This window comes from Betta splendens, chromosome 6 (genome assembly GCF_900634795.4).
Source record: "Betta splendens chromosome 6, fBetSpl5.4, whole genome shotgun sequence".
Lineage (NCBI taxonomy): Eukaryota > Metazoa > Chordata > Actinopteri > Anabantiformes > Osphronemidae > Betta > Betta splendens.
In genome coordinates, this window is record NC_040886.2 from 7,818,219 (window position 1) to 7,840,328 (window position 22,110).

Below are 22,110 nucleotides of genomic sequence, written 5' to 3' on the forward strand. Positions count from 1 at the left end.
CTCATCAACCTATTATTTGGCGATGAGCAATGCGCTTAATAAACGTAATGATGAAACGTGCTGTTTGCCACATGTTCGGCATTAGCGCTGGACCTCAGGAGTGTTTCCTCCAAAATGGAGACATCTCTCACCAGAAATAGCTGAGATAACAGAAATACGATGGCCATTTCAGATTTTCTTGTCGCTCTTCAGGCATCTAGCCATCAAAGTGGTTTTAGTTTTTTTCCTCCCTGCAGCTCCTGTCACATGTATTTACCGTTCGCCGGCCTTCATAACAAACTCAACGAGACGTGTTCACACGTGTGACAAAAGGGGGTTTGGCACGCTACGGAACAAAGGCGGTGGCGCTGGAGGCAAGCGGTAGACGGAGGCTCAGTTTGCTAGCGCTCGGCACAGCATAGCAATGAGGCCTCCTCCACGCCGTCCTCTCATCATTTAAGCCTTATCTGGCTCCCTGCATCCTCTGGAGTGCGGGTCATCCATCGGCTGGCGCTCTAATAGCTTGTCGGCCGTGGCCGGACTAGAGAGGAAGCGGGGCCGCGGGGGCCGCGGGAGACCATGCTTCATGGCTGACAGATTTTCAGCTTTTTGATTGAAAATCCGCAGACCCCGCTGATCCAACTGTCTGTAGGAAAAAAAACAAAATTGGACTGGCACATCCACGCCTGGCTGGGGGCGGGCCTACGGGGTTCTTTCATGCTCTGCCATCGCGGTTAGCTCCTTGGCGAGCGTCTCCACCGACAGATGTGTCCGCACGACATCCAGGGCAGCTTCTGAATTTTGCTCGGTGGCTCAGCGGGAGTTTGAAATTACGGGAGATCAAAAGCGAAATCAACTTTTAGCCCTAATATTTACATTGATTCTTTAGCCTCCGTGTTGCTTTAAGATATTCATGGGATCAATACAACACACCCATCATGCTACGGCCTGCGGCTGCAGCTCTCTGCATATGGACACAAATAAGGATCCGTGTGGATTAGTTTCTTTTATTAATATTATGGTGAGAGACTATTATGAATCAGTTTTTTCCTCTGGAAGTGAAGCTTCCATACATGGCTTGGTTTTGTTGACGCATCCTTGAGCCCGTGATCTTAGCACGCCGTTTAGTCACGCCTCAGTCGACATGGAAACGAGAAACGGAGGTGTGCGAATGGGAAAAGCGCCACGAGATGGAAATTGCACATAACAGCATCAACGCGCGTCTGTCGCCGCCTTGCATAAAATCTATTGTTCAGCCGGAGCGGCGGGTTTTATCCCCAGGCGGAGGCCGTTTGACGGCTAATGCTGAAACGGTGCAGCGGGGCCTTCTTATCTGATGGAGGCGAACAGTCAATTACATTTGAGGAGTTTTATATCTGCTGCAAATCTGCCTTTGTCGTCCATTACGGCTCCTGTGTGAGGTTTGAAGGATGTCGGCTGCTGCCTCGCTGTAAGAGTGGGTGTAGCTCCATCAAGTCTTTAACTGCAGCGACGTTGAACAGCGAACGAGCACGCGCTCTTTGGCTCCTAAACGCTTTTATTATAGGTGATCTGGAGCAGACAGGTTAAACAGTGGGTGTCTTTGGATAAACTCCCGTCACAACATGAAATGATCTTTTTTTATAGACGACCTATCTCTCCACTGAGCTGCAGTTTAAGGTTTTATGTTCTCCAGACCCCTTAACAAGGCTTCCATCCCCTCGACATCCATCCCTACACTCATTAGTCTGTATGTTTTGTGTCGAGCTCTGCAGCTTACAGTGTTTGCTAATTACTCCTTTCCAACACATATGGAGTGTTCAGCAGTGGAAAAAAAACCCCGACTGCCATAAAACTGTTTACTCAGGCTAACCTTTACGGCGGTGATACTCTCCAGTTGCCTTTGTGCCTGATTAAAGCATTTACGGCTGTGTGTTCTTCTGTGTTCAGCTACTCTCAGGCAATGAGTTTATGGCGTTCCAATGTAAAATAGCTGGTGATGACGTGTGTGTGGGGCGACCGCAATTTATGTGGAAAACGTGTTTTTTTCTTGTTTTGTTTTTTTTTACGACTGTTCCTGCACAGCGTTAACGGGGCCTATTTTCAATAAGAGATACTGAAACTCAATTAAAGCTGTTGGTTTAGCTGAGCAAGGAATGCCTGTCAAAGCCATCTCACGCTGTGTTTTCCATAGCATAAACTCTGCTCTTCCCCATGAAATAAATGTTTGGACAACTGCAGACGGCGGAATTGGCCTAAACGCTGCTTCGAGCTGTGGGAAACCAGATCTGTTTGCTTGTTTACCTCACTGCAGCTTTTGTTACCTTTACGTTGACAAGTGGCTCCGTGTTTGTTTCGTTACGAAGCTCGATTTGTCTTTTTTTGACAGTCGCCACCACATAATGCTGGTTTATCGCATTTGCGAGCGGTGAGACTACGTTTCGGGGTCTTTTCCCACCGTGATGCTAACGCTCGGGCACAGATTGAGCCAGAGTTGCTAAAGGGCTGACATGGCGACATGACGTAAGGGTCTGTGAAAAGTACAATACAGAAATCTGACGCTACGAAAGTTTCAAGTGCATAAAAAGGACTTGACTTGGTGAAGTCATGTCTATGTTGTTCATCTTTGAACACACAGGAGCTCAAATGTGTCCTCAGAGAAACTTGAGTCTGTGATCTACTGCTGCTGCTTTTGTTCACATGCAACGTAGCTGCAGAAAATGACTTTCAGATCTGGAACAAGACCCAGCTGGCCCCAGCGAATGTCACGTTTACTCACTTCATCTTTCACCGCCTGATTTCTGCTCACACTTCTGCTGTTAGCGCCAGGTCGCCGCTTAAGGCTTCTGTGGGTTTGGTGTCTGGAAGGTGACGGAGTTCACCTGAGCCGAGGACTCAGGTGTCCGGGAGCCGGCGAGGCCAGCGAGGCCTGACCTCAGGGATGGAGGAGATGGAGGAGAGTGGGAAGCAGCGTGAGTCATGAACCCTACATACAAAACGCGACAGCCACACATCCCCTCTGCTGAGAGGCCCCGGCCCAAGCGGCCCGATGGAAGCTTTTACCTGAGGGTCCGCAGATGCTCCTCCATGCTCTGCCGGCTCCTGTCAGTGTGTGATAGATTGGGCCCCGTGGGCTCGGCCCGTGCCCCCTGCCCTCACCCACCTGCCTTTCACGAGGGGATACACACCAGCGCCTCCAGTCCGGAAGCGGAGCTGGGCGGGTGGACGCGTGCGTAACACACACAGACGCAGCTGGGGATTTGTTTGTCCACGTTGCATGGACCTTCTCTGTGTTTCCTGTCTGTTCCTGCACAACTTCCTGTCAGTAAAGCCAAAGTTCCACAGTTAAACATTTTGGACTAGTAAAAAAAATTCACTGTTCACTTCACTGTTTGTGGCTTTGGTGAAAATCAGCTGGTTTTCATGAAGACTTTACGCGTATAAGTATAATAATATAATAAGTTCACCTATTTCTTTCCCTCCAGCTCACTGTCTTCAAACATTTGGACAGAGTTACGCTTTTCTCTTATCCTAATCCTAATGATCCGTCTTAATGATCTCTTGGCTCCAGATTTCCTCAAGGTTGTGTTACTATACAGTATATATGAAGGGAGCATAAACAGAAGCTCTTTCACATACTGTATAGGTAAGATAAGTGTCTATCTGACCTTTAAATGTCGTAGCGTTGGAGTAAAATGAGGCCAGTGCAGTCGACCATTGAACAACCTCTATTGAAACTAAATGTTTATTATCGCCGCTTGCTCCGCTGCTCGATTAAACCATTAGAGCATCCTGTTCTTTTTATAGCCATGTTATGTAAGACCAATGTACCAATGTCCTGCAGTGTCATTCACAAGTGTGTTTGTGTGTGTGTGTGTGTGTGTGTGTGTGTGTGTGTGTGTGTGTGTGTGTGTGTGTGTGTGTGTGTGTGTGTGTGTGTGTGTGTGTGTGTGTGGCTTTCGTTTTAATTGTAACATCCAATTATAGACAGATTCACAATAGTGATATTTCCAAATCTGCTTTCTCCAAATATGCTGTATTCTAAGGCTCATATTCTGAGTGGAGTGTTTTGCAAACTGGAGTTTCGAACTTTAACACAAGTGTTTGCGTCATTGACTGCAGCTCCTATTTACGGTCTCAGTAAATAAACTGTAAAACTCCATTGCTCCAGACTCCGTGCTGGTGAACTCTGACTGCAGTAAGCCCCCAAAGGCCTCACACGGCTGCACCGTGTCATTTCTCAGTGATACTATCTTAATCTGAAACTATTTTGGTTAATGTGTCTAAACGCGGCGCAGTTCATAATTTGTTTGTTGAAGTTTTGTTCGGTGAAGTTCAGCAGAATGCGAATGCGAATACTGGAAGGGCTTAAAGGCTCACGGAAGATTCACAGTGCTTAGGGGTGTTTTCTCAAGTCAGTTGTTTGTGTACTTAGTGCAATAAACATGGCTTTTAGGAATCCTAATGAAAACAAGCACAACCTGATGTGCTGTAAACCATAAACAGCTGCCAAACCCCCTTTGGAGGATGAGATAAATTAATTCATCAATTAAAAGCAGGATGGGCAAAGCTCCAAATTACACAAACAAAGGGAAGGGGAAACAAATTAGGGGCTATCTGAAAACCATCATGACCTGCAGGCAGGAGGCAGAGTGGTGCAATCTGTTACCTGAACCTCCGTGTTCCGCCGGAGCTTTGGGTCCGGGCAGCAGTCCCCCCATCGCACAGAGCTCCTCCAGCTTCATGACCGCAGGCGCTGCATGAAGGGAGGAGGCCCGACGGTGAAAGAGAAGGAGCAACACTGAAGAGGAGAGAGACGGACATTTTGAGGAGGCTCTGTCTGCGTGACCGGGGACAGACCTCCGGGTTTGTGAATTCAGCGCGGGATCGTCCATCGTAGGAGGACCCTCTGTGAGCGCGTTCTAAACCTGCAGCGGCACCCGTTGCTCACTTCTGCAGACGAAGGGAACCCCTCTCAGATATCGCCCCGGGAGCGCAGCCAAGGCCGAGTGCGGCGCAGCGCGGCATCGTATAGGGTTGCTCGTGATTTGCAGCGTTTGCACAGAGGAGCCTCTTAAAAAACAAGCTGTAGTGGTTTATCAAAGGCAGCTCCTGTATTTAGTCGCAGTAGCTCAGGCTCCCCTGTTACGACGACTCGCTCATCAAACTCACCTTGATTTTGATGACGACAAGTGAGTTCGTCTTCACTCGTTTCCTCCATCCTGTTGTTCAGCACGTGGACTAAACGGGCCCAGTTCCAACCCTCTGTGTGACACACACAGGAATGATTATCACAGCTGTAAAACGAAGCCGCGCGGGATTTAGCCCCCCCAGTTGTTAACATGCGAACTGTGGAAAACCTCACAAGATTCTGATTAAACCGTCAAAGGACTCAAGCAGCTTAAACGTTTCCTATGTAGCTCAGCAGCATCCACATGTTTATTATCCGGTCTTCACCCAAGCGGACGTGCAGGTGCCGGCACACCTGGGAATTCTTCCCTGCACCCCCGGAGTCGCGGGTGATCCGGGGGCACGCTGCCATGGAATGGACTTATCAGGTGCAGGTTTTGGAGCCTCACGGAGACGAGGACGGTCGGACGTACTGTAGAGAGGGATGTTTGACGTGCCCAGCGTGCTCCCACAGCGCCCAAGGTTTCATCACGTCTGGGTTTGATCTCTCGGGTTCTTTCTTTTTTCTCTCTCTGGTCCTCATTACGGTTCCCTCTCGGACTCCATATCTGATTTTTCCATCTTTGCCGAAAGCTACAAATTAAAGGAATTATACAGTGCTTTAGAGAGTTTTCGGACTTTATGATGTTTTTGCTAGCCTGATGTGTGGCTCTATTCTCCACTCTGCGAGGTTGAAGCGGGAACGTTATCGTGCAGCGCTCGCCGGATTTCAACTCGCTCCTGCTGTTCGTCTCCGTCATCCCGTTCATCTTCATCTCAAGCTTCATGCATCTTGTCAGAGTTCATTTGCTGCAGAAACCAAATTTAAAAAATAGAGGAAACGTAACCAAGGAATTAGAAGTAGTGAATTTATTTTTCAGAATGTTATTATAGCATCACTCAATAAATATCTCCTCGCTAATGTTAAGGGTTTGAGACGACTCTGCTTTTCCATTGCCATTATGTTCTGCTGGCTGCTTTTTAATACAACTGGAGTTTGTATCTCGGTACAGTAGATGTTTTTCTTTCGGAGGCTCCCTGTGGTTGGACAGAATGAGATGTGTCTTTCCTACCATGACACATCTACTGATGTCTGATTGCCACTGATGACAAAATAAACTCCCTCTGATTTGGGCTCTGGCACACGAGGACCCTTTAGAACCTTCAGGTCACGGTCACGTGGCTAATTGAAAGATGAAAAGGAGACAGTTTGAAGCATGACCGAGACATGTGACATGAGTGTGTTTAGAGAGGTTGAACGAAAGTGAGACGGGCTGGAATGGCGAGCGAGAGAAATGGACCCTGCGTTGGCTCAATGATTATGGTTAATAAAGGCCGACCGAGAGAACATGAGCTGGCTGCTTTTACGATGTCTCGGTTGGAAATATTCTTGCTCAGATTTATCTCCTTACACCACATACATTAGGACTACAGCATGTTTTTTTCACTTCAGAGATAAACAATATTAGTAAGAAAATATTTCTTTGTTTAAAATTCAGAAAATTGAGCGTTCTAAGTCTAAATACTGCATGTTGCCCTTTTGGACCTTTCTCTTTCCAGCCCGTCGCTGGCCCTGTTCCAGCCCAGCTCTGGCCTTCGAAGTCGGCCAGAGCAGCTGACTGCGTGTCTTTTCTGATGGGTTCACGTGGGTTAAAAGCTTTGATCACGAGCGGGGCGAGGCGCGTCCACCGTGGGGTTTGACCTCGCGACCTTTTGGCAGCGGTTCGCTTGGCTTTAGGTAAACTGTAGCTCCACATCATTTATTCTGCAGTGTAACACCAGGCACATACATCACCGGGGCTTCTCTCCTCAAACAAAACATTTGGGACTGTTGCATTAACTGTCTGGTCATCTCTCTGCAATGTGGTTGGAATTTTATGTATTGATTATATCAGTATCAGCGTTAAGTACGAAGGGTAAATGTGAATCTCCTGCTACTGTGCTTGGCATGTTTCAGCATGAATGCAGCATTCAAAGGGAAGAAAATCAGGCTTTCGGCACCTTTCAGCCTCGGTATATTTGATAAATGGAGGAGAAATCTCAAGTGTAAAAACTGGCGTTGCTCGTACAATATGTCTGCGGTTGTCAGACATCAGCTTAATCACATTTTGAGCACAGGAGCCAGCTGTTGGTAATACATAACACGTTGTTATCTTGTCCTGTCAGTTAATAGCCCGCTTTCACACCCAAAGGTTCTTTACTGTCTCTGAGGATTTGATCAGCATCATCAACAGCTGCTGCTGCTGATGATGATGATGAGAGGGGGTAGATGGTGAGTTTACGCTTCGTCGCCATTACTTGATCCAGCAGCCAAGGGCCCAAGCTGCAGTAGGTGTGACCCACAGAACGAGTCATGCAGACTCCTTGAGAAGGATCTGCTGCTCTTAAATGTAGGCTTTTCGCGAGCCGACTGAGGACTTTGAAGGTAGTTGTAGTCTCTGATTTGTTTCCCCCGAACTCGTTTTTGCTTCCACTACAAGTCTATCGAAGCAGGCTCTTGATGAAAGGCCCTCGGCAGACAATTGATCTCAGTAATGATGAAGAGGAGGGAATCTGTCAGACAAGCCAATTCTTCTTCCTCTTCTTCTCCTTCCTCATGCAGCCGCGGCCTCACAGTTTGATGGACCAGTTGAATGTCGTATAATGGCCCGTACTTGGAGCGCTCTTCACAAACCGCACAGCCTGCGTCAGCCAATTATGCAGAAGGAGCCTGCGTGTACCTAGAGAATAGACTACTTTCACCGGACTAATTAATTACATTTCTCTCTGAGCTCTTTCCACTTTATTTTGTGACAAGGCGTCTTTCACAGCGATCCTCTGGAAGAAAAAAGAAACTTTTTTTTTACACTGAGTTCTTTTTTCTATGTCAATTCAACCTTAATCAAAGCGTAGGAGAAAAAAAAAAGTCAGGCATAGGCACAAATCGGGATACCTTAATTGGCCTGTTTTGCATTTGATCTCAAACGGTTTTATTCACATGCCTCTCTTATAAAGGCTAAATTGTTTCAATTCTGAATTGATTGAAGCACAAAAGAGAATGGGAAAAAAAACTCATGCCTCCTACGAGGTTGTGCTAAACCATTTATCTCAAACTAAACTGGATTATAGACAAAGGATTCAGAGCTGGAATGCTTTAGTTTAGATCCATAGCACCGGAGGAGATGCTGCCCGGGTGGTGACTGGACGGTAGATATTGTGACCACGGGCACATTATGGAGGCTGCACATGTGCGCTTATTCAAGGGATAATAGATGTGCAGCAGTACTCGAATGTCCTCCAGAAAATCTCTAGAGTACTTCCTGTTTGTTGACAGTCTCTATGTTTTTTCCCTCCGCACATTTGTTTTCCAGAGAAGCCTTTAGCAGTTGGTTAAGTAGGCCAAGGCAGGGCTGAAGTGCTGAATTTATGTCTTTGCAGGACTGCGTGAATAAAGAGGAGAATGTGCAGCATAAGAGCATAAACGCAACACTGTCCCAGTCCTCAGCACGCACATATGGTTGTGGTTAAGGTGCCGGTGCTCCGTGTCCCTGACGCATCTTTTTGTCACCGCACCAGCTGTGAACGCACGTACGAGTGAGGTCAGCGCCAGTTTGTCATCACCATCAAGTTGACGCGTACGCAAAATACCGATGCCGCCCCATCGGTGGTCCCATCGCAGCGCGAACCCATAAACAGCGCAGAAATGAGCTCGGAGGGGATCTGGGTGTTGTCTGGCTGGGAACCTGGCGCTGCGCCTGGTCTGTAGGACACACGCCCCAGCCTCTGCTGCAGAGCAGAGCAGAGCGGGGCGGCAGCGCGGGCCCTAAGCCCTGTGTTTGGGCCACAGACTCATCTTGAGAGCGAGCACAAGAGCCTCGTAAATCCACGCTGGGACACCCTGAAGCGGTGGTGGAGGTGTAGTAGCGCTGCTCCGGCCTCGGATGAAGCCTGTGGCATCTTCGTTTGATGAGGAGGAGGCTGTTTATCCCCATTTAAACATCCGTTTTTGCTTCATGACCCATGTGTTTCTGCTTTGGACTTTCACTTGAACTGACTCATGGTTTTTCACAGTGGGTTTCCAGCTTAAATATATTCATTGGGTTTGGCATTGAATTGATGCCTGTTGGGTCTCAGCTTCACACCCTAAATGAGTTCTTTATCACTATACAATGATACTTTCTGATCATTCTCAAATTAAACCTTTTGGCAGTTACTCTAATCAATGGTGTTATTTTATTTATAACCCACAGCGGCGAGCTGTGATATACTGCCTGGTGTTTTGTTGTTATGTGAACTCCCCTCGGTGTAGCGCAGCGTGGATCCCGGCTAGTTCGCGGATCATCTTCACGGCGTTCGTCTCCTGCGATTTCTCATTTCCTGTCGCCGGAGCGTCGGGGGCAGCAGCTCCTCGCGTGGAGCGCCATCATTAGCGCACAACAAAGCTTTCCACCGGCACCCGCGTGCCCCCAGAGGGCCTCCGCGAGGTCTCGCTTTACACATACAATTTGTAAACGACGACGGACGAGCGAGGGAATCGATACCACAGCCCCAGAAGAAGAGGCGTGATGGGTGTGATCGTAGACGAGACACGTTTGTCCCCTTTGGCTTGTGGAGACAAAGACGTACGGCATCCACTGGAATAAAGGCAACATTACATTAGTCTGCATTGCCTCAGGTTTAGGTTTAAATAATAGAAAGAAATTTATCTGAGTGAACATCAATACCCGGGAGATTGAGACTAATAAAACAGACAATTGCTGCATAGTTCGTGTTTTGATAATCTATTTATTTTTGCCTCTTTGGGGGCTTTTCATGATGCATTACTGCAGCACACAAGTGGATGTGGACACGCATCAGCTGCATTTTCAACATGGATGCAAAAAATAGGAAAGCTGCTCCCTTTGCTGGGAGATGATTGCAGAGAAATATGTCCAGTCATTTTTCAGTTCTCTGCCAGAAAAGTATTAAACAACCAAACACACTATAAATATCTCATGGGCTTTTCCGCACAGGATTTGGGAACGTGTTTAATATCATGTCTGCAAAATGATGAATAGAGTTCATATAGTTATGTTTTGATATGTCTGTGGAGGCCGTGGACGGAAAAACTGCGTGGATAGCCGTGATGTAAGGTCACATTCATTTATAAACAATCGGTGGATTGATTCGATGTGAACGTTCTGGTTTTAATAAAAGATGCTTTTGAGCCATTCCTTTTATCCTCGTTGGCTCCTTGCACCACATATTTTAAAAAAGGTCAGTGCTGCCAATGCAAAATGTTTTAATAAAAGTTATCTAAGCAATACTTAGTCAGTACATTGTACATTACAGTAGTACAACTACTATGTACTGCAGTCTGGAGGGTCCTTTCTGAGGTTGTACCCAGGGGTTAAATATTAACAGCTGCTGCGGGACTTTAAAGGCTGATGCATCTGTCTCCGCTTTCTTTGTGTTGCAGAGGAAAAACGTCCACCTGCTGCTCGGCGTCCTACTGCTGGCGGCCTGGGGCGCCTTCCTGTTGGCCTGCCGCTTCTACTGGATGGGCAACAAACCCCCCAACTTCTCCAACTCCGACAACCCGGCGGCGGACTGCCCGTCGCTCCTCGCCAGGACGCTGACCTTCCTCCACCTGCCCGCCGTCAACTTCTGGCTCCTCCTCTTCCCGGACACGCTCAGCTTCGACTGGTCCATGGACGCCCTGCCGCTGGTGAGGAGCGCGGCCGACTGGAGGAACGCCCACACGCTGCTCTTCTACCTCGGGCTGCTGTCGCTGGCCTGGTCGGGCCTGTGGGCGCGCCCGCCCGCGGCCGGGGGCAAGGAGGCCCACGGCAACGCCCACGGCAACGCCCACGGCAACGGCAAAGCTCACCACTACACCAACGGCAGGAACGGAAGCAGTAATGGACACAGCTACCAGTGCAACGGCCACAACCACACGGACGCTCCAATCACAGGTGCACAGAACGGCACCAGGAACCGCTACGAGAGCAGGACGCTGCCCACCACGGAGAACGTGGTGGTGTTCTCCCTGGGCCTGCTGACTGTCCCCTTCCTCCCCGCCACCAACCTGTTTTTCTACGTAGGGTTTGTCGTGGCCGAGAGGCTCCTGTACATCCCCAGCATGGGCTTCTGCCTGCTGGTTGCCGTGGGGATGAGGTCCCTCTACGTGCGGCTGCGGCGCCGGTCCTTCAGGACCGCGTTGGTTTACTGCAGCGCGTCGCTGGTCCTGCTTTTCGGTGCCAAGACCGTGCTGCGGAACCGCGACTGGCAGAATGAGGAGATGCTCTACAAGTCGGGGATTTCGGTGAACCCCGCTAAAGGTGAGGCCTCGCTCGTCCTCCTACGCCTGTGTGTGACTAGCATTAGCAAGCGCTTCATTCTTCAGTGATAATGCTCTCTCACTCGCTCTAATTCAAAGCACATGTGCTCTACTGGAAACGTCTCTGACCCGGAGACGAAATATTCGGCGACCTTTACGTTCAAGGTCGTCGGACGCAGGTTTCATAGTGGATGAGGTTCTGGACCCTGCTGGGGGGGTGGGGGTCAACAGCAGGACGCGGGGGGGCGTTAGCTAATTCCCCCGTCGGACTCTGCTGCGGAGCTGAGGCGTGACAGCTGCTTGCTTTGGCAGGAGCGATGTCCCCAATTCACATTCAATGCATGACACATTCAAATGCAAAAAAAAAGAGCAGCTCTTCACCGTGGAACTCGTTATGTACTCATCTGTGTCTCGCTGGATGGAGGACGCGTCCACGAACCTTAAAACTTTGAACAGCTGAACAAATATTTTCTGGCAACGCACATTTCATTACATCTCAGCAGGAGCTCGGTAGCTTATAAATAATTCACTTAAATCCCAATCACTCCTTTCAGGCACATGTAAATGTTGCTTTTGAGGTTTCTGACACTTCCCATTGAGTCTGAATTACTGTCATGTTGTTTGACTATATAATGGCTTGAAAGCAGGCCATTAATGACACCGTGGCTGCAACTCACAATTATTTCCACATTATAAAGCATCACTGTCACCATTTCAAACGAAGCCCAATGATTTTGTTAGTTTTAATTATTATTCTAGTCCATTATACACTGGTGAGAAGCAACACATTCCATGTGAGAATCTAGAATGATTAATTACGGGATTGTTCAGCTTCTAACAGCTTCTACGACCATGCATTTGGCGTGAACGTTCTTAGTGTTGCTTCTCGTGAATCCCCTTTGTTCCGTCACGCTCCACGGTGTCCGAACGCGCAGAAGGGCTCTTAGCAACCTTATTTCACCTGTCAGCCGCTGCGCTGTGCCATTCAGCAGCGTCGCCATTAGCCGGGGGCCACCGCGCCGCGGTGGTCCTCCATTCACGCGCGCTCTCGTGGGAACAAAGCTCTCCCGCCGCGCGGTCCCCTCTCCGCTTCGGCGTGTCCGCGCGCGCCAGCTGCCTCGCGGCGGAACACAGCATCCTCCTAAGGGGTTAAACAACACTCGTCCCGCGACAAAGGGAAATTATTACCAGCCGCGCGGGCGCTTTGTCCCCGCTGCTTTCATTTAAGCGCTATTGTGCGGACACTTCAACATGTTTACCGCAGATTTTGTTTGTCTAACCTTTCGCTTTGTAACCTGCCAGCGTGGGGGAACCTCGGAAATGTCCTGAAGAGCCAGGGGAAGATGGAGGAGGCCGAACAGGCGTACAGAAACGCGCTGTATTACCGCAGCAACATGGCCGACATGCTGTACAACCTGTGAGTTTGAAGCACTTTTCACGCTCCTGGATGTATTTTGTTTGCGTGAATGTATGGACAGGTTTGACTTTCACGTGTTGTGGTGCGAGCGGTCCTCTGAGAAAACGCCGCCATGTCTCGCGCTCCCACGAGAGCTGTTTCCTGTGACAGAGTTATTAATGGCGCCGTTTCAGCCTAAGGGGCAAAACACAAAGCATCGTCAGCCAACGCTCAGCGAGCTCCGGTGTCTGCGGTTTGCTGCGATCTAAATCTTCCCCATCCGTCGCACCAGCCGCTCGTGTTCTCGTCTGATCCCAATCAGAGGCGCTAAACTTTACACGTGTCCCACACTCGAGTTCCTCCGAGCTCACGACGTCTTTCCTCTCGCCCGTTCCAGCGGTTTGCTGCTGCAGGAGAGCAACAAGTTCTCCGAGGCGCTCCACTACTACAAGCTGGCCATTGGGAGCCGGCCAACTCTGGCTTGTAAGTACAGCTCTTCTTCTACGTTTTTTTTTATTGACGATCTCCAGCTCTTGTGGTTGTGCCTGCGCTGTGTCCAGGCAACGGCGAACACAGGCTGCGGTTATGCGAAGGCAGAGGAATAGGTGGCAAAGGGCAGCGGGTATACGGCTGAATTAAACATTCAACGCGACTGTGTGACTGGCGTGCGAAGCCAAGAGACGGCAACAGATCAAGCAACATGATGTCATTTATTATGAATTCAGGCTTTTTATTTTCTCGCTCCCTCTCGTCCTTTCACCCTCTTTGCTTCATCTCCTTTTAGCACTTTTTCTCCCTTTCCCAGAAATAAAGTTTTCAAACAGCATCATCTTCAGCAGGTTCATCCACGATAGGTACAAATCGCTTACAATCTGGCCTGATTGTGCAAAACATTAGTTCGCTATTGTTCTGGGCATCAATCAGTGACAGATAAACAGTGAATCTTAAACGTTTCTCCTTTTTTTTTACCGGGGATTAATTATAGAGCTAATCAAGATCACGGCAAGGCTGGAAAATTTCTATTCAGCGAGCAATTATCCAATCTGTTCTAGCTGATAACGAGGTTAATTAATTACTGCACGCAGCAGACATGTTGAAAGCGGAATGAGAACGTGTGATTTTCTTCAAGGTTACACCATCACTCACTGCCTAATTAGCAGCCAGCTAGTGAAAGCTGTAGAATTGCATTACACAACATGTTGGTTTTACTTTTCTCCGACTTTCAACTGTTTGCCTCGGGAGCTTTTCTTCTTATCACCTGTTTTCTGGTGCAAATACACGACATGGAAACAGCGCAGGTATCGGGTGAAAATCGCACGAACGGTGAAGATAACTTATTTTTTGAGAAAAGAAAGCCCGTTGAACTTGATTATACGTTGGCATCCTACTGGAGAGCTGCAGGATTGATGCTTTGTAGCAGCCAGTCTAGATAGGGAGTCGTTGGAGAGGCAGGTCCACAGAGACTAATTACACTCCAGCCACATATTGATCAATCGATGTTGTCTTTGACCACACAAGAAAAAGTTTAATGAGCCTCCCACAGGATGTATACGAACACAGACGACAGTAAATATTTCATACAGAGATAGTTACGGAGTGTTTATGTTAATATTTGATTTCGCCTACACGTTTTAATGAGGGAGCTCACTAAGAATCCAAGCAGCCAGTATGCAATGCACATTCTCCTGGGAGAACTAATCCTTAGCAAAAACATGCACAAACATGAACAATAAATCAAAAAAATCAGAACACATGGTGGAGGCTTGTGTGAAGGCGTAACAAGGGGTGTTTGGGGGGAAGCAGCCACAATAAGCTGAATTTTGGGGCAGCAATTAGTCATGTGAAGGGAAAATTTGGTGCCCGGACCCGTCGCTGATGCCCCGTGCTTGTTTTCCCAACAGCTGCTTACTTGAACACAGGCATCATCCTGATGAACCAGGGCTACCTCGACGAGGCCAAGCGGACCTTCCTGACCTGCGCGGACATCCCCGACGAGAACCTGAAGGACCCCCACGCCCACAAGAGCTCCGTCACCAGCTGCCTGTACAACCTGGGCAAGCTGCTCCACGAGCAGGGGCAGCAGGAGGTAACAGGACATCAGAATCCTAGATGTGCATCTATTTTTTTAATGCTACATGTTCCCAACCTGCCTCTGTCAGATGAGCCGTGTTTTGCCACGCTTTACCATTTCCGAACATTTATATTGTGCACAGTCACTGATGCTGCAGATTCAATTAGGAGCGACGCTGTAAGGCTGCTCTTATGACTAGTTGGCGGCCTGGAGAAAGGGAGCAGGCCCACTTCCTCTGACCTCTCAGCAATAAAGCAGCTCTAGCTCCTTCTGCCGCTTCAGCTCTCGGATCGTGAACCTGCGCCCCATACGTACTAGAATCAGTATGTGACACCACACTAGTCATCCTAATAGCCGTGACTCTGAGGATAGGCCCTTTCTGTATGAACCGGCCTCCCGACGACCCCCAATTCCACGCTGCGCATTCACAGTGTCAGGGCTCCGGCTGCAGGGGAGGAATGACTCGTTACCCCAGCACCAGCTCCTCTGGCAGGGTCTCTCTGCTCTGTAATGCAAACATCCTCCACCTTCTCCTCTTTTTTTTGTTTGTTTCTTTCACAGGAGGCCCTCTCGGTATTTAAAGGAGCGATACAGAAAATGCCAAGACAATTTGCACCACAGAGCCTCTACAACATGATGGGTAAGAGGCGCTTTTGTCTCAAGACCACAAGCATAAAAATTCAACTGAGACGACATGCTCATTTTTTAATTACATTGTTGTCTTATAAAAACAAAGAGCCTTTTAGTTTCACCCAAAGAGGTCAAATGTTAAACAAACCAACCTAAAACATGCTAAACATAAGCTCCAATAAGATAAATGCTTAAGGAAAATAATCCCATTATTAGATTTCTAGTTTTAAAGCTTTTTTGTATATTTTACTTAAATACTGGCCAATATGGTAAAACACTTGATTTAAGTGGGTTGAGATATGCTACAACATTTAAAATAGATCAGTGTCAGACATATATCAGCAAACATCCAATTATATGACAATATAATGTATTAATAAAGAATAATGTGTTAATTTGCTTTCCAGTGCATTGACAGAGCAGCTTGTTTGATTACAGCTGTAGAGCAGCTGGATGTTTTTCCTCTTTGTCTCCCTGCTTCCATCACACACTCTATAATCCGCGCTTGGCAGTGCCACTCGTTTATTTACGCGATGACGGAATGCGGTTAGACAGAGCTACTAAGATGATGTTAAATATGTCTGCAGTCATGGGAACGGGGCCAGAGACGTGCGACTCTCGCTTGCCGCTGTTTCAGCTCCTTGGATTCAGTTTCACCCTCAATTGAATGTTGATGCTGGTGCTAATCTCACGTGAAGATCTGCTGCCAGGAAGGCGCAACGCCTCTTTGGGCTCCTTTCAAACCCCATCGACACATTAAGAGGTTGTGTCAAAACAAATCTTTGCAAGTAGATCACTACTCTGTTTTTCATTAAACATTATAAAATCCATATAATCCTATAAATAAGATTAATCAAATTAAACTTAAACACTTAATATGTACTGTTAAAACAGAGTTTTCAAACATCACATTTTACATTATAAATCATATAATTATATATATTTATATATACAATTTTATAGGTTCGTAAAACAATAAAACATATCTACATGAAGCAGATAAGAATTTAACAATCATTGCCAGAATTGTTGCTCCACTGAGTTTTTACATCATTGAAATGTCCTCGATCTGTAATTAGGACGCCTGCTGCTTATCGCTGTTTCCAATCGAGGAAGTGATTAACCCTAATCCCCAGTGAATTAGGTCTGGAGTCCACTCTGGTCCAACCACATCGTCCAGTTGTTTGACGTTTCATGCGACCTGATATGAACTGAAATGTAAACCACACAATCACGTTCTAGTCGAACTTAAACACTTGTCATGCGTTCACGTGTGATAATATTGACCTTCACTGTGTTTTGCTCGGTTTCCAGCTGATGCTCCTGCAATAATACGCGCGTTGTTGGACGGCTATGAAAGCGAGGTCACTGTTATTTCAGGTGCTAGCAGTCAGAGGGTCAGATGTGTCACTGGGGGAGGTATCGGATGATGTCTGACAGGCCGAGGGTGTGTGCTCTGCCGCTGACACACATCCAACGGACGCCTTTAAGGAGCTCGGCTTAATTACTTTGATATCGAGAAACATAAACATCTTCAAGTAAACATGTGACTCAGTTACTCAACATATTGCTCAATAGACTTTGAAGGCTTGGGTTTGTGAAAACACTGAAAACCGGCATATTTCGAATCATATTTAATACCAGAAACCTCAACCAGTGCGTCGCTATGTGTCCTCTACAATAAGCTGTGTGGTCCCACTCTGTCGTGATGGGGAGACGCCTGTGTGACGCCTTCACCTCTGACCCCTCACTCGACCCCGCCTTTTGTGTCGCAGGAGAGGCCTACATGAGGCTGAACAAGCTGACTGAAGCTGAACACTGGTACAGGGAGTCGCTGAGAGCCAAACCCGACCACATTCCTGCTCACCTCACCTACGGCAAACTCCTGGCCATGACGGTAAGACTCGCAACACCCTGATTATACACAGTATGTTTAGTGGAAACACGCACAAAGCATTTGCTAAATACAATGCAGACACCTGAGGCTGCTGTGGCGTTGCTGAGCCAGTTTGCTGGATATTGGAAACTGATGGGATCTTAGACTGAATGCTAATCAGTGGCACTTCATTGAAAGTTATTCCTGCAGGTCTATTGAACGAGTCCGATGTCTGCCTTAAAGAATAGTGCAGCCTGGCTTTGTTCCGTCTATTATCCTTGGCTCATTTTATTACACATACAATTTACTTGTGATCTCTGCAGACTTTGCATCAGCCCTTACTGATAGTCGTGATGTTCCACCGGAGCCTCTGCAGCTATTCAATGTGTGGATAAAGGAGAAAGAGGCGAGCGTTTGAAAGACGCTGAGAGAATAAGGAAGCGAGGGCGGCCACGTTGTCGGTCCCAGGCCGCTCCTGTGTGTCACAGAAATAGAAGTCAGGATTAAAAGCCTTGCCGTGCCTGGACTTAGGATTCTAAACTGGTCTTCTGCTGTGTGTTTCTCACTGTTGCTCCACTATCTCTAAACACTGTAGGGAAGCATCTGCCTTGAGTTTTCTGCCTGTGCAGAGATAAATGTCATTCCAAGGTCACACAGCTGACCTGCCTTTCAATAAGCAGAGAAAAGCCCATTAACGTGCGGGGGTCTCGGGGCGGAAGCAGTTTCCACAGACCCTGGCTTTTACGAGGAGGCGGTCACGTGACCGGGCCGTCCTTTAAAGATCATGTGTAGATAGGCTGATTTGGAACAGAGCCGTCAGGACAGAAATAAACAAATTAGAGGAAGAGTTACGCGCAAGGCCAGGAGGAGGTCGTAGGGCGTCTCTTTCAGCGGACTCCCCTGTCTCCTGTCTACAGCCTGAGCCTCAGTCAAAGCATGTAAATGTGTTCAAAAGCCTGGGGCGCTGCTATCTGGATTTCCACACACTCGTCCTGGCTCTGTCTCTTTTTATTCCCCCCTTTATGGAAACTTTTTAAAGCTCTTTTCATGTGCAGTCCTTCAAAAGTGAGCAGGGTTTGTGTCTGACAGCCGATGCAAAGGTTGAAAGAAATGAAGCACTTTCACTGTGTTAATACGCGTTTGTCTTGTTCTTCGGCCCATTTTATGTACGTATTGGGAAATGTCTGAGCTGGAAACAGCCTGACTGTCTAAAGGTCTCTATTTGCTACATTTCATCACAGTGATCCAAAAGCATAAGTGGAAAAATTGAAGGTATTCAACCTTTGCTCAGAGCCAGACTAGGTCCACATCCAGTAGCTCCTTCCTTACCTAACAGCAGATCACATCTCCTCACCTCCCTCCAGCCAGGAAATGCATAATAGCATTTCCAAAACTATACAATAATCCTCTAGTTTCTTTCTCTTTCATGTCTTTTACTTGTGGCTCAGTAGCGTTAGTCAGTGTATCCTCAGTGGACCGGATCGTTGTCTAAATTTAATTCACTTCCAGCAACATACCAGATTGATTTTCCCATCTGTGGTCAAAGTGATGGCCGGCCTTAAAGAAAAGTTCCGCTGACACGCAGGATAAAAGTCGCTTGTTAAGCTGACTAATAAATTACTCTGCGAACAAAAGCCACTGGACAACTTCAATGAGGACATTCTGGGGGAACAACACACCTCTTCAGAGGAGAGTGTTAGGATTCGGTGAAGTGGACTCAGGAAAATAAAATCAGTCAGCCGTGGCAGAAACTCATTTTATGTAAGAAAGTGTTATTGATTTTGGAGGAAAGCAGACTTTAAAACTGCAGGGATGGCTCTCTGTACAGTAGAACTCTGACTGTGGTGAATGGCGGGTAGCGTTTGAGCCCCTGTGACTCTGTAAAGTGCATATAATGATGCCGGAGAAAGGAATTTGGCTGTTTGAACAAGCTTAGGGCCTCTTTACCCATGAAGGGTAAAAACATAGAAAACATTCTGCTGAAATGTACTGGAGGGTTTCTCTTTTTTCTGTTGAGCATGCGGCCTTTGAGCTGGATCGGTCCCAGTGGCTGACTCCTCCGACACCGCCTGCGTGTACAAACTGCAGGTCAGCAGGCATCGCTGGCTTCAGTCATCCACTTGTCATTTCCTCGGCTAATAGGACGCAGGCTTTGTTCATAATCACCTCGGCGCCCGCAAAAGGCAGCGCCACATCTGCGGTTCATGTGGTTCCAAGTGTGAGGGATGCATCAATAAGCTCCGCATGTGCGTGACATTAGAGACAATATTCTATCTGCCCAATGTGCTGAGCAGAGTGAGAAGTGAGGAGTCGGCGTCGTTTATTGACTTCCTCTGTCATTTTCCAGTTGCTCCCCCAAGATTGTAGCCTCAAGGTAAGAGAAGGTGAAAAAAACAATTCTACACTGTTACCAGGAACTAATCTGGGTGTGTTCAGTTCAGGTGTCCTCAGCTGCTGCCGGATCCGTGAGTGTTGATGTAGTCTGAAAAGCCTGACGCCTGTCTCTTTACTGCGCGTGTCATAACCCAAATAATGACACTTACACCTTCTGTCACTTCGCCACAACGACACCTTTCAATGTGTGAAAGCTCTCTCCGCGGGCCATAACAGGCGCAGGTCTTTGTTATTCTAAAAGCAGCTGGCTCCCACTATAACCAGTACAGTACATTCCTTCATCTGGGAATATGAGTGTATAAATACACAAAGGCCCTGCTCCTCCGGCTGGTGCTGTGATGGTTGCTTCAAGGCCCTCCGCTCTATTTAACATATACTTACACACTCAGGCTGGACTTTCCACCGCATAAAGGGAAACCTCACTCAGATGTTTACATTAGAAAATGATATATTTATTAAATCTTGAGATAACTGATCATGTGTGTGCTGGGCTAAGTGTACTCTCACCAGTGATGCCCAGTTCTTATTGGCTTTGAGCCCATTGTTCATGGAGACTTGCTGAAGTAATTTACTGCATGTCACACTGAGTTGTTACAGTTACAGTGAGGTACATTATTTTCACTGACTCACCTTTTATCCTCCATAGACTTGGTGCAACCCCAGTTATTTTATGCACAGGCATAAATCGCACGATTGCTTCGTTCAAGGCTCGAGCGTGAGCTTTCATAGAAGACTACACGTTGGTAATTGCTCATCAGATGGCATCTGGTCCTCAACTGACAGCAGGGATGTGTCGGTGCTGCAGCTGGCTCCTCCATTGGCCAGCTGCTCTGTGGTTGGTTACTTCTTACAGTTTGCCTGCACTAGTATGGATTCTTTCATGTGTCTCGAGGCTAGAAGACCTGTCTGTTTTGCTCCTGTGCCTCGTGCACCTGTGTGATCCTGTAGACACAGGAGTCCTTCTCCCTCCTTTTTCCCCCTCCTACTTCGTTTCCATCCACCACTCAGCGTTTGGTTCCAAAGCAGCCGGCCCACACACACTGGCAATCTGTGGTTTTTTTGCGCCGAAAAGTGCGTAATGAATGAGTGTTTGCCACGTCTGGGCCGCTGTGCCAAGTATGACAGGAGGACGCACGAGCTTGAAAGAATAATAAGTGGTTTGGGTGTTTTATGTTGGTGCATTAGGAATTACTGTTAAAGTGGGTGTGAGGGTAAAGACGTGCATGCGAAGGTGTTTAAGTAATGACGCTGTGTTTGATCTCAACTCCCAGGGGCAGAAAACAGAAGCGGAGCAGTACTTCCTGAAGGCCATCCAGCTCGACCCTACTAAAGGAAACTGTTACATGCATTACGGTGAGCACGCATTTGCTCCTCTTTTCTCTTTCGTCTCCCAGTTTGACATGTTCTGACTCTATTCTTCCATCCTCCCATGTTTAACGTGACGGTTTACATGCGCTGTAGACAACAGGAAGCTCCCACACCTTGATCGCTTGTTCAAACCCCAGCGTTGGCTGACCCCAACTGCCACCTCTTCCTCTAATCAGTCGAGCTGTCGGGTTGTACGAGATCGGCGCAGAATCGCTGAAAGAGAGGATGATTTCCTCCCATTGTTCTCTTTGGTTCGATTAAAAACGCAGGACGTGGACGATTCATTCTCGTCTGTGACTCGCAGCAGGAAGTTTTGCATCTAATTACTGTTGTAGCAGTGTTGCGTTTGAATAAGCTGACGAGTTAATTACCTATGTGCTTTAAAAACCACTTTAAACTCTGTCTGTCTGAAACAGCACATTATAATGAACCAGAGTGTCAGCTCACAATCGCAGCAGGAGACATAATGAATGCACCACGATAATAATGGACTTAGGAAATCAGATAATGTAAAGATAATGGTATTGACTCACATAAGAGTCATTTAATAAAAATACAATGAGGATTTAGTTTAGGTTCTCCAATAGGGACTATGATAAAATTTAGAAAATCATAAATTAAATACAAAACAACAAAAAGTGCTGCTAGGTATTTAATTCATTTATTTTTTATGGTGCCAGTGTGCAACAAAAGTCGTATAAACCCACAATGTAAGGTTTAAAACTGTTAAGAGATTCTCTTTATGACATTTTGTTCTGTGTATTTCTTTTACTTTTAGTGGATCCACCCTGGGGTGGCTTCCGTTTTAAAAGTCAGACCTTTCCATTTGAAAGTCCCACTGACACGCCACGAACAGAGGACCTACAATTTCACTTCATACACAGGTCACCCTTGTGGTCACTGCGGGGTTCTGACATTTATTGATGCAGGGACTGTCTTTCCTTTTATTG

At 47.3% G+C, this 22,110-nt stretch overlaps 1 protein-coding gene across 1 annotated transcript in view; it reads left to right on the top strand.

The window, feature by feature from the left end:
* The window catches only part of tmtc2b (transmembrane O-mannosyltransferase targeting cadherins 2b), a 65,902-nt gene that overhangs the window by 33,864 nt on the left and 9,928 nt on the right, over positions 1-22,110 (top strand). The window contains exons 3-9 of the mRNA XM_029153389.3: positions 10,565-11,426; positions 12,728-12,842; positions 13,219-13,304; positions 14,723-14,907; positions 15,454-15,532; positions 17,298-17,419; positions 21,064-21,145. Coding sequence (XP_029009222.1) covers positions 10,565-11,426; positions 12,728-12,842; positions 13,219-13,304; positions 14,723-14,907; positions 15,454-15,532; positions 17,298-17,419; positions 21,064-21,145 — 1,531 coding nt within the window. The remainder of the gene's footprint in view (positions 1-10,564; positions 11,427-12,727; positions 12,843-13,218; positions 13,305-14,722; positions 14,908-15,453; positions 15,533-17,297; positions 17,420-21,063; positions 21,146-22,110) is intronic.